Source organism: Solanum verrucosum, unplaced genomic scaffold, assembly GCF_900185275.1.
Source record: "Solanum verrucosum unplaced genomic scaffold, falcon-dt-bn FXZP01000229.1, whole genome shotgun sequence".
Taxonomy (NCBI): Eukaryota; Viridiplantae; Streptophyta; class Magnoliopsida; order Solanales; family Solanaceae; genus Solanum; species Solanum verrucosum.
In genome coordinates this window covers 6,419,864-6,437,424 of record NW_026020011.1, presented here as the reverse complement: position 1 = coordinate 6,437,424, position 17,561 = coordinate 6,419,864, and the positions used below count along the sequence as shown (strand labels likewise).

At 30.5% G+C, this 17,561-nt stretch overlaps 3 protein-coding genes across 3 annotated transcripts; 1 reads left to right on the top strand and 2 right to left on the bottom strand.

Moving 5' to 3' along the window:
• Window positions 1-206: 206 nt before the first annotated feature.
• Window positions 207-1,817, bottom strand: LOC125820033 (gallate 1-beta-glucosyltransferase 84A24-like). The gene has a single exon (XM_049499451.1). The coding sequence runs from the start codon at window positions 1,815-1,817 to the stop codon at window positions 357-359; it is 1,461 nt and encodes a 486-aa protein (XP_049355408.1). The 3' UTR covers window positions 207-356.
• Window positions 1,818-4,225: 2,408 nt separating this feature from the next.
• On the bottom strand, window positions 4,226-8,415 carry LOC125820037 (acyl-coenzyme A thioesterase 4, mitochondrial-like). The gene is made up of 5 exons (XM_049499456.1): window positions 7,971-8,415; window positions 7,368-7,545; window positions 5,456-5,874; window positions 4,711-4,839; window positions 4,226-4,507 (listed from the first exon to the last, which is right to left on the bottom strand). The coding sequence occupies exons 1-5, from the start codon at window positions 8,412-8,414 to the stop codon at window positions 4,370-4,372; spliced, it is 1,308 nt and encodes a 435-aa protein (XP_049355413.1). The 5' UTR covers window position 8,415; the 3' UTR covers window positions 4,226-4,369.
• Window positions 8,416-12,264: 3,849 nt separating this feature from the next.
• LOC125820050 (WAT1-related protein At1g09380-like) lies at window positions 12,265-17,311 on the top strand. The gene is made up of 7 exons (XM_049499468.1): window positions 12,265-12,507; window positions 14,328-14,390; window positions 14,527-14,643; window positions 15,540-15,786; window positions 16,179-16,337; window positions 16,807-16,958; window positions 17,128-17,311. Exons 1-7 carry the CDS (start codon window positions 12,332-12,334, stop codon window positions 17,309-17,311), a joined length of 1,098 nt encoding a protein of 365 aa, XP_049355425.1. The 5' UTR covers window positions 12,265-12,331.
• The last annotated feature ends 250 nt before the right edge of the window (window positions 17,312-17,561 follow it).

Sequence of the window (17,561 nt, the reverse complement as noted above, 5' to 3'; positions counted from 1 at the left end):
TATATAATAAGTTAAATTTAGACTTGGAATTTACAAGGACAATCTCTTAAGTCATACCAAACTTAGTTTTGTTTACATTTCATATGTGTGATTCATGAAGGGCGTCTAAAACACATCTCGCGTTGTATTACTTTTATCGTTGAAGAAATCCACGGGGCAACATTCTAACCATAGATTAACACACTTTGAGGATCGAACATAAATGTAAATAACAAATAAATTCAATATTTATGTAATAGGTTGAAGTTAAACTTGGAATGAACAATCTTTCAAGTGTGCATCTTGAACTTTAGAAATGGTAAAAACACAAACTAACACCAACTCCACACGCGCACACACACACACACTATCGATCACTAGGTGTTTTCTTCTTGTTTCTTGGCATGGATATTTTTCAACTCATCCACAAATGCTTGGATATTGATAGCAGAGGAGCCGCGCTCTGCCACTGCTTCCTCTGCTTGTTTCTTCCACTTGTGCGCATTTTCTTTCATCTCTGCTACCTTCGAATCATCACTAGTGGCTTCACGCAAGCATTTCTCGATCTCCTCCCTTGTAATTATCTTACTCCCATTCTCACCCCTGCTTAATCTGATCCCCATTTTGAACACATCAACCAAATACTTTGCGTTTGTGGCTTGATCACCCCATTGAGGGTAAGCCATGATGGGGACGCCACTTGAAATTGCCTCCATCGACGAATTCCATCCACAATGTGTGAGAAAAAAGGCGACAGAAGGGTGAGACAAGACTTGTTCTTGTGGACACCATGTCACTATTTTCCCCCTTCCACCGACTTTCGAAAGAAAACCATCAGGTAACACAACAGGCTGAAAAACAGAATAGGCAGGGGGTGGCTTCATGACCCATAAGAAAGATATCCCCGAATTTAATAGTCCAAACGCGATCTCACCTGCTTGTTCTTGATCAGGAACTGCAACACTACCAAATGAAATGTAAACAACTGAAGATGTTGGCCTCGAGTCAAGCCACTCGATACAATCCTCCTCGATTTTTGTGCAATCACCGCGAATGGGACTAATGATTTTAGGGTCATTGAATAACAAGGGACCAATAGTTCTAATGGGGCAAATTTTCGACATATGCCTTACCACCTCATGTTCAAGTTCTTGGAATGAGTCCACCAAAATGCAAAAAGGTTTGGACAAAATGTTGAATTGATTCAACATAATCCGTTTCAACACTGATTCGAATCCACTTGAATGGAGTAGGAACGTAGGCAGATCATAGTATTTCAAAACAGGCATACTAGGTAGGATGACATCCTTTTCAGGTTCGAATTCACTTGGAAAAGGCACTAGATTGAAATTATAATGGTAATATATCGAAAAACAAGCACAAGATTGAATCCAAAGCAACGCGTTAGGTATTCCAAGACTCTCAGCAATTTCACATACCCATGGAAAAAATGGATTGTTGACTATACAAGAAACAGGACGACCTTTGTCATCCTGTTTCTTCAGGATTTTAGTCAAGTTCCTTCGTCCGGCTTGCTCAAGCATTTCCATCCTCAAGTCAAAATCCTCAGTAATGGATTGATTCGAGGATCCATCCTCGAAGAATTCAAACCTGATCATACCATCTCCGTAAGGAGTTGGCTGATCGATGATCAACTTCTCATCGACAGCTCTCATCTCTTTGCCAACAAGCTCGGGTGCAGAGAAAGTAACCAACATGCCCTTGCTAGCAAGGTGTTTCGCTAGTCTGAGAAAAGGGTTAACATTGCCTTGACCCATAAATGAGATAACAAAGACATGGACAAGACTACTTTTTGTGTTTTGTGATGGAGAAGCCATTGCTAGTCAATAAAGAATATGAAGAAGATCAATCCCCTCTTTATAGTTGCAAACTTGCAATAGTTTAAACAATAGTACTTACTTCTTTCTGTTTCATTTTATATGACGGTGTTTCAATAGACAGGGGAATTTAAATGAAGCGTAATAAAGTCATTAATTGGTATAGGGATTTAGATTAGTCTCGGAAAATCTTAGTAGTTCAGTCGATTGTTTATCTGATCTTTTACCTTGTTGATGATGGTTCGATTCCTTACCTTGTAATCAACTCCCCCGAGTAGTCTCAAAAAATCTTAGTAGTTCAGTTGATTGACTACCTATTATTTCACCTTCTTGATGATGGTTCAATTCATCATCTTGTAATCACCTCCCCCGAGTAGTCTTAAGAATCAAGATATATGAATTTTGGATTAGAATAGTCTCGGGAAATCCTAGAAGTTTAGTTGATTGACTACATGATCTTTTACCTTGTTGATGATTGTTCCATTCCTCATCTTGTAATCATCTCCCCCGAATAGTTTCAAGAAATCTTAGTAGTTCAGTTAATTGACTATCTGATATTTCACCTTGTTGATGATGGTTTGATTCCTCACATTGTAATTACCTCACCGAGTAGTCTCAAGAATCAAGATCCATGAATTTTGGATTACTCCTTAATATTTTATTTTTTTAGAAAGTCAACTTAGCTCAATAATTTTCTGAATCAAAGGAAATTAAATTGCACAAGTAAATGTTCCACCAACCCCCCACCAATTATTTTTCTACCCAATTAAATAAGACGTGCAAACATATACTAATTAAATATAACAATTTGAAAAAAATCACATAATATTATTACACACTTAGGTAATGAAATTAAAATATACAATAGTGCAAATTTCTAAAAATAAAGGATGAATATTTATTCTATTTAAGGACAAATTCTTCCGCAAAGTACTCAAATGCTTTATTTGTAATTTAACGATTGCAGAGGAATTATAATTTGCAAATGATGTGATATATATATATTTTTTATATACCAAACAAAATAAAATGATTAATATTCTTACCGGGAGATTTCACTTTGAATAACATATGATTATATGATAATATTTTTAATTGTTATGGCTTTGGATTGTGAATTAAGATTCGCGGAAATCCTTATTGGTATATTTTTTCTTTAAAAAAAGGTTAAATACAAAGATAACACTTTAAACTTGTCCGAATATTTCACCTAGACAGCTAAACTCATCACCCTCTGTCCATTTGAATGGCTTATCAAAACTAAAATTGTGACACTTAGATACCAATTATTGATATCGAAGAGAAACCAAGATAATGAGATGATTTCGTAAAGTATACTTTTGATTATATAAAATAAAATAACCGAAAAATAGTATGGTATAAATTTTATAAAATAATCGTCCGAACCATACCATTAATATCCTTAGTCGCCACATTTTTTGGTCTACAAAGTCCTATTAAACTTTGTTAACATCACGCATATGCATTTTGTGAGTTTATGGACAAAAATATCCCAAATTAAAATTCGAGTAACGATTACAGGAGTTTGAACATTTAAGTGCATACAATTGAAAAATCAATTAACGTAACCCCCACTGTCACAAATTATGATGTAGGCTCGACTTATTGAGCCGACCTAGACAAATAATGCCCCTCCAAAGTGCGATGAAAGTCACTAACCTAGGGTTAGATTTAAATGGCACCATCAGAGTGCACGTATGAGCTCTAAATATTGCATAAATAATTTATCTAATAATTGATAGGTTGTACAACAATTAATGTTTTACAATAGATAGTAGTTATCGTTTTCATTCCTATTTGGCTATTTGCTAATTGATTGATGATAAGATCTTTGAATTATTGATAACGGTAGGTAAAGCGTATAATCGTAAATATGTCATAATATTGTGCGGTTATAAAACTTCTAGTCTTAAACATGTTAATATCATTTGTATGGCTATAAGAGCTTCTTATCATAAAAATATAAAAACGTAACATTTTTTTTTAAACGGAGTAATAAAGAATAAATATCAAACAGTGACACACATAATTTTCATTCAGGAGTTCGAAATATGAAGAAGTAAATACATAAAAATTACAGAATGAGAAATAAAATAAGGTGTCCGCTATATCTTTAACCCATCTTATCATGCCCATTTAATATATTTTTTCCATTTTGCTCTACACCATCGAGCCCTTTTAAAAAATATTGTGCCTTTTTTTTAACTCTCACTTTTTAATGTCCTACTTTACTTCAAACTTTTTTTTTCTTTCAAATTAATCTCCAAAAAAATACAATTTTTATAAAATAAAAATGAAGTGTAAGGATTGAATTATTAGTACTATACAATAGGTGAATTAGCCTCTAAATGTCCAAAAAATCGCCTAAGGATTGAATGTATCAAAAATCACATATGAGAACAAATAAAAAATATATTGGAAGTACATCAACAAATGATTCTATAGGCAAAATAAAATAAAATTGGTATGTATCATCAATGGTCCCGACTAATTCAGATTCACATTCACAGACTCAAATTCAAAAATTATGATCAGGGGTGAAAGGTATCCCGTACGTCCATCACACACCGTGCTTCCTCCTCTGTACCAGGAACAACATTCCTAATTTTCAAGCCATTTCTTAGTGAATCTGAGGGGACTGTGAAAGTGAAGTAGAAATTGTTTGAAATCTGTAAAAGAGAAAATCAATTAGATACTAATTTATCAAATAACTCATCAAGGATTTCATAATAAAAATGTATTAATACTCATATTTGTATTTTATTCAGACTTTGCATATGTAAAATATTAGTCTAAAGTTTTGAATTCCCTTGAGTACTTGAATTTCTGACTCCGTCAGTGAATAATATTTGATATAAGATATTGTACACACCTCACTAGAAAGATCTTGGGGCTGTGTAACATGAGATACCACTTCCACATTAATCAAAGGCCTAGATGAATTTTCAACTTGTGTGTATATAACACATGATTTGAGGTGAAGGAAATCTCCAACATCTACCTGCATTAGTAGACTATGTCTTAGCCATAATTTATACAAGACATTAAAGCACAAACAATAAAAATATGTTTGTTTTAATCGCTTAAACTTTTAAATCAGATAATCACATGTAACCGTCAACACATTTATGTACTTATAACAATAATAACAAGTAATGCATATCAAAGCAGATTTAAAAACAGAAATTAGAAGTAATGAAGACATCACAAATACTAGAGGAAACATTCTAAAGCATACAGAGAAAAGGAACAATAACCACATAATAAAATAAAGGCATATACATAAATATGCCTTTTAACTGGGCTTCATTTCACATTTATACCCTACAAGTTTAAGTGTGCACAAGTAGACACATGAGTTATATGTTACATAATACACACGGGACACCACGTAGTAGGATGTCACGTAGGACACGTGTGTCTATGTGTTCAATTTTATACAAGTTTGAGTGTCTACTTGTACATTCTCAAAGTTGGAAGCATAAATATAAAATGAGGTAAAGTTAAAGGACATATTTATGTATTATGCCTAAAATAAAATAATAACATAAACACAATAAACAATATATAGTAACATAAATCGAAGGACCAGAACTACGAGAATAATAAACACTTACTGGTTTCAAGAAATCAACATGATCAACTTCCACAAAGCAAGGTGGAGTCCTAGCAAATGAATAAGCAGTTGCATATGCCAATTCATAAGCTTTCCTCATTAAATAACCTCCAAATATTTGTCCATGAATGTTATTTTTCTCTGGTTGGCAAACCAAAGAATTTTGAAGACAAGTTTCCTTAATTAAAATGTTATTGTTGTTGTCTTTATTTGCCAACACCAATTCATTCAAATTGTCTTTTTTTTCTTCTTTTTTCTTCTTTCTCATTTTGTTTCTTTCTTCTGCTTCTTCCCATAGATGTTTTTCTTTTTCATTTCCAGGTAAAATTTGGTTGATTTTAACTGATTTTCCTGTCTGGTCTCTTGCTACAAATGTGAAGTTTGCTGTAAGAGATACTGATTCTGTGGAATTGGTTGATTCTGCAAGAAAATGATAAATATCATGTCTTTTTTCCTATAAAAGTGCTCTCTCCGATTCGTTCACTTTTACTTGTCCACAATGAACTTTACGCCTCCTTTAGAAAAAAATATAATGAAGTGCATATTTAGCATGATACTGATCATATATATTATATTAATTAATATATAGTACTCTAATGGATCTGAAAAATTATTTGGAATAAGTAGTTAATGAAATCTTTTATAATAGGCATAATACATAAACATGTCTTTTAACTTAGCCTCAACAGACATCTATGTCCTCTAACTTTGAATGACAAGTAGACACTTAATTGTATAAATTGAACAAATAGACACATTCGTCCAATGTGGCATTCTACGTCTATTATGTCACTTAGGAAGTGTGTGTCTACTTGTTCAATTTTATACAAGTTTAAGTGTCTAATTGTACACACTCAAAGTTAAAGGGTATAAATACAAGCAGAAGCCAAGTTAAATGACATATTTATGTATCATGTCTTTATGATAAATAACACAAAAGACATAATACATAAACATGACCCTTAACTTGGCTTTAGTGGGCAACTTGCCCTCCAACTTTAAGTGTGCACAAGTAGGCACTTAAACTTGTATTAAATTGAACAAGTAGACACACGTGTCCTACATAGCATAATACACGTAGGATGTCATGTAAGACACAAAATTTTCATTTAGAGTGCCATGTAGGACGAATGTGTCCATTTTATACAAGTTTAAGTGTCTACTTGTGCACACCAAAGTTAAAAGTCATAGTTGTCAGTTGACGCTAAGTTAAGGGTCATGTTTATGTATTATGCCAAAAATGTAATTTATGTATACTATAAAGGCATAATACATAAATATGCCCTTTAACTTGGCTTCAAATTACATTTATACTCTTCAACTTTGAGTGTGCACAAGTAGACACTTAAACTTATATATAAAGTTAAACAAATAGACACACGTGTCCTACATGGCACCCTACGTGTCATTTTTGTCCTACGTGGTGTCCTATGTGTATTGTGCCACGTAGGATTTATGTGTCTACTTGTTCAACTTTACACAAGTTCAAGTGTCTAATTGTTCATACCCAAAGTTGGAAAGCATAAATGTGAAATGAGGCCAAGTTAAAGGGTACATTTATGTATTATGTCTACTATAAACATGCCTTTTAACTTGGCCTCAACCGACATTTATACCCTCCTACTTTGGATGTGCACAAGTATACACTTAGATTTATATAAAATTGAACAAGTAGACACACACGTCCTATGTGACATAATACATATAGGATGTCACGTAGGACACAAACTGGTCTTGTAGGACGCCACATAAGACACATATGTCTACTTGTTCTACTTTATACAAGTTTAAATGTCTATTTGTACACCTATAATTAGAGGGCATAGATGCAAGCTGAAGTCAAATCAAATGGTAGTATATTTATCTATAATACCAAACGTAAATATATTTTTTAAAAAAGATTATAAAAATACCTGGTGTAGATTGCTTGACCTCTAATTGAATCTCCAAAGATGAACATCCAACCCATGTAACAGCCCCCTCTATAGTGATATCATTGTCAATACAAATTGGTTTTTTCAAAATCATATTATCCACAGATGCAGTCACCAATATTAATGACCTTGCTTTGCCATCATCACAAGAACAATGCTGTTTGTCAAGAGAAACAATATGAGTAATGCATTAGGGTATAGAATGCTTGTTCTCAAGAATTCAGTAATTTTTACATAAATTCTATATTTATATCGAGAACCTAAGAAATATCTGTTGAGATCAGAATCTAATAACAAAGCAATCACTTGATCTAGTTGGCAATAGTAAAGTAACACACTTAAGCTTAGCTAGCCCAAATTATTTTCATCCAACATTAACCTTAATAAGTATCCACATTGCCCAAATTTATTAAAGTTACAACCTTAACAATCATTAACAAGGGTATTTTAGTAAATAACTTCTATAGGGCCATGCCTAGTCAACAAAGGACTAGCAAAAAAGTCCTCTACTATGAACTTTCTCTTTTTTGAAATTTCGCGTTCAGTCAAACTAAAACAAATAAAATAAAATGGAAAAAATACCTTATAGGAAATGGTTCCAGCGAGTGCATCCAAGTCTTCTAACAACTTTTCAATTCGAATCTCATTTGTCGGGTTCCTATACCTCTCCCGAAGTTCAAAATCCGAAGAAAATCTATACACAACGGTAGTCCTGCTCCTAGACGGAGTTTTAACGATCAAATGATCATCAATTGACAATGCCAATGGAACAATAGATGAATAATTCCAGAAAATACTCGATCGTGCCTCCCACAACGCATTTTTCACAGGTGAATGGTTCATAAATAACAATAAATTCGTATTAACCGTGGGTGTTGATGATGGATCAGATATTGTTGATGTAGTTGAATATTGCCTTGTTTGAGAAAAATGTATGGATTGTGAAGTTAAAATGGAAGAAACAAGTTTTTTTTCTTCATGTTTGAAGAAATGGCAACATTTTAGAGGTTTTTTTGGGAGTTTCATTATTGGTCCAAAAATAACACAACATGACAAATGATGGGAAATTCATTAAGATTTAAAGTGATGGTGAAAAAAGAAGAAGATGGGGAATTAAATGATGACAGCTAGATGAAATTAATAATGTTTGTTTTAACCAGTATAAATATGAGTGGCAGTGGGATGATTGAAATCTTTCGACTCTTAATTAAAGATCTTAAATTTGAATTTATGAGAACAAAATACTTATTATTAGAAATATCGCCCCTAAAAATTTGTCTCACAAATGAGCAATGTAATACTCAACATCAAATCGAAAAGGTCTCGAATTTGAATTGCCGGAAACATAATGTAGACATTAAATGGGCATGTGTATGAAAATGTAGGTGTTATTGTAATGCGTGCTGACCGACTTTAATGCTGCTGTGCCAGCTAATTTTATTTATTTGATCTTCCCGTTAGTTTTATTTGTCTATTAAATTAAAATTATATATTCATTTCTAAATTCTAATTGTTCAGTTTAAAAAATTGAAAAATAATTTATTAATTAGTTTCTAATTTAACCTTTTTCTTAACCACATTCATTTTTCAATGTATTTTGTAAAATATTAAATTTATTATAATTCTAATAATTATATAGTAAAATTATCATTTTTTCACTATTTTTTAAGAAATTATTAAATCAATACTGGACAAATAAAAATAAAATTAAAAAATACTTTATTAGTCTATGACTTGAAAAATAGACTTGATCATGTTCGTTAAAAGTCTTCGAGAACATGTTTATTTTTAAATATGCCATAGTCTAAATCAAAATCATTCTTAATGACTTTTATTCTAAAGCCTGATCGAATAAATACTACAAATATTGAGTGACTAATTTGATAGAATAATTCTCTTATTTTTTAGACGGACTAAAAAGAGTGTGGCCACAACTACCTGGGGCTATTTTAGCAACGGCTTCAATGAGAAGAACTAATTAAAAATTATGGTTGACGCAAGAATAATTAATGTTTAATGATTTATTTATCTTTTGGTTAATATTAAGCTGACCTAATAAATTACTTAGTAATTATTCTCCATTGCACGTTATTATTAATCATGCTTACAACTTCAGATGGGAGAATATAATTATCCAAATATAGTATTGGTTTTTCCTACTCCTTAATTATCATCCTAATTATTGACGTGGCTCTTAGGATGATATTTATTAAATTTTAAAAAAATTAATTAGGATAAATAATAAGGTAAAGATAAAGTGTATTTCTGAAATTTGAGTTTAACTCAAATGGATACTTATATTTTTTTTCCTTTTTAATTTTTTTAAAGTGGTAATTAAGGAATGAATCTACATATAAGCCTGTTGTTTCTATCATAATTATTACGTTATATCTTCATAATATATACTTAATTAAAATAATTAGAAGCAATCTCTTGGCCCTGAGATTGTGGCGTTTTCTCCTCTGCAATTCTGATTACCAAAGCTATCCACCAAAAAAGATATTTAATTTTATATTTTTTTTCGTCTCAATTTATGTGAAAAAGTTCATATAACAAATGTTAAAATATTCAGATGGTGGGGAAGTTCGGGGAGCAGTATGGGAAGTTTCACTATTTTTTGCATATAGTTTGGGCATTTAAGAATCATTTTACAAGAATTAGGTGGTTTTTTCAGTTTTTTGTGTATGTTAACCCATGAATATTTTGGTGATATGAATTTCGAACAATTATTTTGTAAAATATTTGTGAAACTGTCTGTAGGGAGTTGCCGGAGCAGTACGTGAAGCCTCACCATTTTTTGCACATATTTTGGACATTTAGGAGATGAATTAGGTGATTTTCTTAGTTTATCGTGTGTATTAGCCCATGAAAATTTTGGTGTCATAACTTCCAAACGATTTTTTTTTTGCAAAATATTTATGGAACCCTCCGTAGGAAGTTGGGGGAGCAGTACATATAGTTTCATCAATTTCAGAATGATTTTAGGGCATTTTGGAGCCATTTTACAGGAATTATTCGATTTTCTCAATTTTTCGTGTGTGTTATCCCATGAATATTTTGATGATACGGCTTCCAGATTATTTTTTTGCAAAACCTTTACGGAACCCTCTATAGGGAGTTGGGGGTGCAGTACGTGAAACCTCTCCATTTTTTGCACATATTTCGGCATTTAGGAGCCATTTTATAGAAATTAGACGATTTTTTTTCCAGTTATTCACGTGTGTGTTAGCTCATAAATATTTTGGTGATATGACTTTCAGACAATTTTTTTTTGCAAAACATTTACGGAATTAAAAACCCATAGTACTAACAAAGTTCCGCAATATGTATGTTTCTTTCCTTTTAATTTCTCATCCGATATTCAATATTTATATATTGGAGTCTAAATATTTCAATATTGCGCCGGATAGGGCCCCATTTGGGGGTATCACTTCCTATCAAGGTTTTTTCCATACTCGCAGTTCAAACGCGGAATTTTTAGTTAAGAAAGGAGCAATCTCATCCACTGCTCCGCCACATCTGTTGGTGATTCAATATATATGTTTAAATGGAAAAGGGTCATATTTGCTCTTGTACTTTAAGAAAAGGGTCATATTTACCCTTCATCATACTTTTTTGACATATTTGTCTCTAACATCCAACTTTAGACATATATTTTCTATTGAATAGTTAAGTCTCATCTCTCCACTTTTATCATCATATGTGACGACGCCTATATGATGCCTACGTGGCAAGAGAATATTGAGTGATTATGCTTGCCACGTAAGATGATAAAAGTGGGGAGATGAGACTTAACAGTCCAAGGCAAAGATGTGCTTAAAGTTGAATGTTAGGAGCAAACATATCAAAAAAAATATGATATATGTTGGACAAATATGACTCTTTAAGTCCAATGGCAAATATAACATTTTCCTATGTTTAAATTTAGGAAACTTTCCCATGTATTTGTTCTTTGGTTTGAATAAACAAAAATGTCTCAAATTATTAATGACAGCCCGATGGTAAAGTCTGAGAATATATATAATAGAAAAAATTGGATTATAGCCCACTACTATAATCTTGTCTCATAGCTAGTTAGCAAATGTTTTTTAGAAAATATTCAATTAAAAGACATTGGATTTTTTTTTTAAATGTTCACACGTGAATATTCTTTTGTTGTCGTATAATTTAAAGTTTATGAATTTTGAATTTATCTTCAAATTCATATATACTTTAATATAAATACTAAATTGAAACATAAACTATTGAATTGATCATCAGAATCAGACGCGGGTACTAATAATTTGTTTGATCAAATTTTTAGAAGGTCAAACGTGCTTATTTTATAAAAGTAAGTGTATGACTAAGTTTTTAAGAAAAAATAAGTGGTTTCTAAAGAGTAATTAGATGTTGTTTTTCAAAAGCTAAAAAAATAGTTTATGCACAAAAGTACGTTTATTGAAAAAATATATACTTAAAACCGTTTTTAAAAGATTGACCAAATATTAACTGCGGCTCAAAATTTGTACCCCTCTATTTCAATTTATGTGACACATTTCGTTTTTCGAAAGTCAAACAATTTAAGTTTGACCGAGAATTTGCTCATGGAATATTCAAAATTTTCAAAATGAAATTTATATATATTTGTAAACTACGTAAAAAGTACTATAAGTCATAATAATTTACAATTCAAAATATTTAAAAAAATATATGAAAATTTTACAATAAAAAATAGACTTATTTTAATCTCAAAATTTGAAATGAATCACATAAATTGAAATAGAGGAAAGCAGTAGCTAACTACTTGTCATCTATAAAACCTTCCATCCTTCTAACAATCACCCCCACTCTCCACTCCACCCTCCCACCCCCCAAATACCCAAAAAAAAAAAAGAACCTCTCATAAAGCTAATTGGTGTATATAGAGAATTTATATACATAAATAATATTTTTAATTGGAAAAAATGGGTGAAGATGTATTGCCATTGTTGTTAATGGTGGTAGTTCAATTAGGTTATGCAGGCACAGCTATTATATCAAAGCTTGTAATGGATGAAGGCATGGATCCTTATGTTCACTTATCCTATAGACAAATTTTGGCCACCATTTCTATTGCACCTTTTGCTTACTTTTTTGAAAGGTAATTTCTTATTCAAACTCTATATGCAATTTTTTCAATTGGTTAGAGTTCAACTAATTCGAATTTGCACTGATTCAGTAAAAAAAAATGCTCCGTATTAAGATTTTTTTATATTCAGAACTCAAAATTATGATTTCTGATTAAGAAAAGAACAACTTGATCCGTTGCTTCATATTCTTTAGTAGTTATGTACAAAATAATATTTATTCCATTCATTCTCAATTTTTTATTTTTAAATATGCTGATAAATTATATTTTTAGTCACATATCTCAATTAATTACTCAATAATTCATAGTATTGTTTCACATTTTATCTTTATTGCTTCATACGTTCTTCACGCAAGAAATATACCACTTTTTTTTAAAAAATCTTAGTAGCTTAGTTAATTAATTATTTGAATATTTTAGTAGCTCAGTTAATTAATTACTTGAATTTTTATCTTGTTTGTGAGACTTCGATTCTTACCTTGTTACCTCTTAAAAAAAAATTGAAAAAAATGACATACTTTTTTACTGATTTTTTTCTACTTATTATTATATTATATTATTATTTTAAATAATTTAATCGTACCCTTGTAGTTAATCACATTCATTTCCCTTTGAGAAAGAAAATATAGTCAAACTAGAGGCCCATTAATACAGCCAGGCAATGCACACAATCACATGCATGGATCGTACAATACAATATATTTTAATCTTTATATATAATTACATCGTTTGTCTCATTTGGATATTTTAATTGCTATAATAAAATCTTTTTAAGTTATCAATTCTCCAAAACAAAAAAACATATGTTATTAATATATATAGTGAAATGTTATTATAAATAATGCTTATCATATCTTAATCGATATATTTCTTTAAGATTAATATCTCATTAAAATATTCTATAAGTTCTTATCATATTGTTAATTATTAAGTTTTAATAAATATTTCGCCATAAAATAATTTCGCATTCAAATACGAAATGACATTTTCGAAAACATTATTCTCCATCACACCAAACACCAAATATTAGATGTTTATATCCTTTAATCATAACTCTTCCTTCCATTTCTTTGGTTCATAATAAAATAATTCATTTTTAATTCATGAGTGAATGGAAATCATAGATTAGAATAGAATATTAGTATATAGTTGAATTATGGCTTGCTTTCAGCATGATTAGGTAACGAACTAAGGTTTGTATTGATCATAAAAAAAATACTAGCTGATGAAAGAATAAAAGGAAAATAAAAAAAGGAGATTTCAGACTGCTATTACAATATAGCTAATTAAAAAAAAAAAAACATAATTCATAACATAACCCTAATGAGATAGTTTATCCTCTTTATATAGATATCTTTAGTGCACATGCACATTCCTTTAACCGGGGTCTCAAGTGTAATTTGACAGTAAATCACGATCAATTGGGCCCTCCTTCTTGGATAGATTCGTAACAGATTAGGTATGGTGTGAGCCTGAAAGCTTCATAGTTGTTGTAGTATTAGTCTTATACATGTAGTTTCTTGTTTTTGATTGATATATGTTATCATCTATTATCTTTTGTGTTTATGTACTATTTCGTTATTATTATTGTTCTTTTTCTGAATGTCGTGTACTGCTTTCCGTATTAATTGACTATTTTCTCTATTATTGTGTTACCTTTTTCATGACTATTTTAATTTACCACACTCGAGTCAACCATCTTTTGAAAACAATCCTATTTATGCATATTTTTTATTTTTTTCAGATCATACTCGTAGAATTACATTGAACATATATACGAATAATACGATTATTATATTATTGCTAACTAATGATTGTGTCCCACCACACAGGGAAACAAGGCCTAAGTTGACACCATTTACACTTTTCCTAATTTTCTTATGTTCTGTTTTGGGGTAAGCAATCACTTTAATTTCCAAAATTAATTGTCCTTCTCACATGATTAATTAATATTTGTTAAATCAAATTACTTAAATGATAATTAATTAATTAAATTATAATTGATATGATTTTTTGGTGTGATAACTGCAGGGTAACAGCAATGCAAATGACTTGTATTATAGGATTAAAAAATTCAACAGCAACTATTACAACAGCTATGGCTAATTTAATTCCAGCAAATACATTTCTTCTTGCCCTCATTTGCAGGTAATATTTTTTACTTTATGATTTATGTAGTGAAATTATAAAATAATTGACACAATTAGATCACTTAAAGTGTACTAATTAAAAGTAGAGTAATAGATGGTTTATTAGGTATTAGGGTATCCTTATATTATGGATTAAATTTTGGATTTGAGTTAGATTCAAGATTTATTGTCGTAATATGGGGCGAAATGCATGGGTATCCAATTTTGACACCATTACATAATTTGTGTTCGCCTTTTAGATTATTATTTTTTACAAGTGTAAGTTGTAATTAGTTTAAGACAACTTCAGATTTATGATCAATGTCTGAATTTAGTCTAGACAAAGTTTCATATAGCCTGAACTTCAACCATTTAGTTATTTTCGTCTGAACTTTAGGCAGATTGCATGAATCTTACTTTTATGTAACTTCAAATATTTTCTTTCGAGTTTGATTTTGTCAAACTTAACTTCAAACGTTGTGTATGTCTAAATTAAAGTAGGTATATATGTGCAAAAAAAAGAATTTATTTTGTTAACAAGGTATCCCAATTAGCCTATTTGAATTTTTGATTTACCTGATGTTGTTTTTCATATTAAGTTATTTACACTCCAGTTGACAAGTCAGGACTTGTGAAAGGTTCTAGTAGTCCTACATCGTATGTGTGATGGACACTTGAATCTTTTTATGATCTTTAACAATTATCGTCACATAAATTATTATTTTGAGTTGAGTTAAGCTTAAAATTTATTTTTTTCAGATATAACATGTCAAGTTACATTAATACTATCAATATGATAAATAATATATATGACTTAAATTCATTATCTTATAGTCCTTTTTGAGTAAATATGTAAATTTCTCAACAACAAAAGAACATATCTAATTTGAAACTTTTATTTTTACATATATGTAGGCTTGAAAAACTAGGACTAAAAACTAAAGCAGGACAAGCCAAAATGATCGGGACAATAATGTGCATTGGTGGAGCTATGTTGTTATCATTATATCATGGAAAAGTTGTGATTGGAAAATTGGGAATTCATTGGAAATATTCACAACATAATAATACAAGCAAAAATAATAGTCATGGCAACTTCTTCAATGGACCTTTTCTAGTCATAATTAGCACTATGGTTTATTCTTTATGGTTAATCATACAAGTAATATTACTAATCTTCCTCTTAATTAAATATTATTTTCTCAGTCTCAATTTATGTGACATCGTTCGAATTTCGCGAGTCAAATTTCTTAATTTTGATTGCATATTCAGACATTTTTTTGGTAAGCTCTGCTCTCTTGGTAACTTGAATTCACAACCTTAAGATTGGAAGTGAGGGTGCTTACCATCCGAGCAACTCCCTTTTGTCGTATATTCAGACATATTTAGAATCTATTAAGTTTTATTAAAAAAAATAAAAAGGCATATGAAGGAAACACGGTCAATGAAAAACTTGTTGGACTTGCGAAATATGAAAGTTGTCATATAAATTGAGACGGAGGAAGTACCACCTACCCTTTTTTTGTCTTATTTATTTATTTATTTTGGAGTTAGCCAAGTGTTAATAAGAGGTATGCAGCTCCATATACTAGCACAACATTGATGTTCTTCATGGCAAGCTTGGAGTGTGCAATTGTTGCAATTTGTGTTAATCATGATGACAAAACTGCATGGTCTTTGAACCCCATCAGAGCTATTTCTGTTCTTTACAATGTAAGTATATATGTTTTCACGTTTCATATTTATATATTTTTTTTAAAAAAGAGATTTTATACAAATGAATATCTATAATATAAACCTTAATATATCACTCTTAACGTTTTTAGGTGTAAAATATTTTTCATACTAAGTATAGTCCCAATCAACACTAAGGGACGAACAGAGGTAGATGCAGAATTTAAACGTAAAGGGACACCAACATCTTTAATATGAATATGTTAATTACTAACAACAAGCAAGCAATATTGTTGGATAATATACGGTAATAATAGTAAACATATAATACACACTATCTCACAAAAAAAATAAATCATTTTATGATAAACAAATTGATCATGAGTTATCTTCCCTTGTTATATTGTTTTCTTTGCTTGTTTAGACTTTCGTGAGCATGTAACATTTTGTGATGTCACTTTTTATTATTATTATTTATTACTTACACTTTTTTTCTTATTTATCTTAGGGAATTGTGAGCTCAGCACTAGCATTATATTTGGCTACATGGTGCATCAAAAGAAAAGGACCTTTATATGTCTCAATGTTCCTTCCGTTGCAATTAATATTTTCTGCCTTTCTCAGTTGGACATTGCTTGGTGAAAAATTATACATTGGAACGTAAGTTATATTTTATTATTTATCATATTTTTATAGACACATGCACAAAACGTTATGAGATGTTTAAAACCTCAAATTTTCATTTCCTTATGATATATCATATCCTTTAAATTAGATGTCATGAATATATAACATTGATTAAACTTTTTATTTTTTTATTTTTGATCAGAGTTATGGGTTCGATTGTGACCGTTATCGGCCTCTATAGTTTTTTATGGGGGAAGAAAAAAGATATGAACGATATCACAGTGCAAGTTAAGGAGGAAGTATCGAAGGAGAAGAAACGGTTGACTAATTTTGACTCGGAATTGCAATTATCAAAAAATTCAGATGTATATTCAAATTCGAGATAAATTATATTTATATATTAATTGAATAGAAAATCTATTTAAACTTTAGCCAATAAACTTTTGTGTTGTTGCTTCTCATCCACTTGTATGATTTACATATACAAATTCTTCAATGATAACTTCCCTTATGGAACTCGCGATTTAATTCATCTTTATTAACTACACCATTATCTCCAACCTTAACGCGTATTCATGTTTGCCATACATCACTAATAGACATAATACACGTAGAACGCCACATAGGACACAAAAT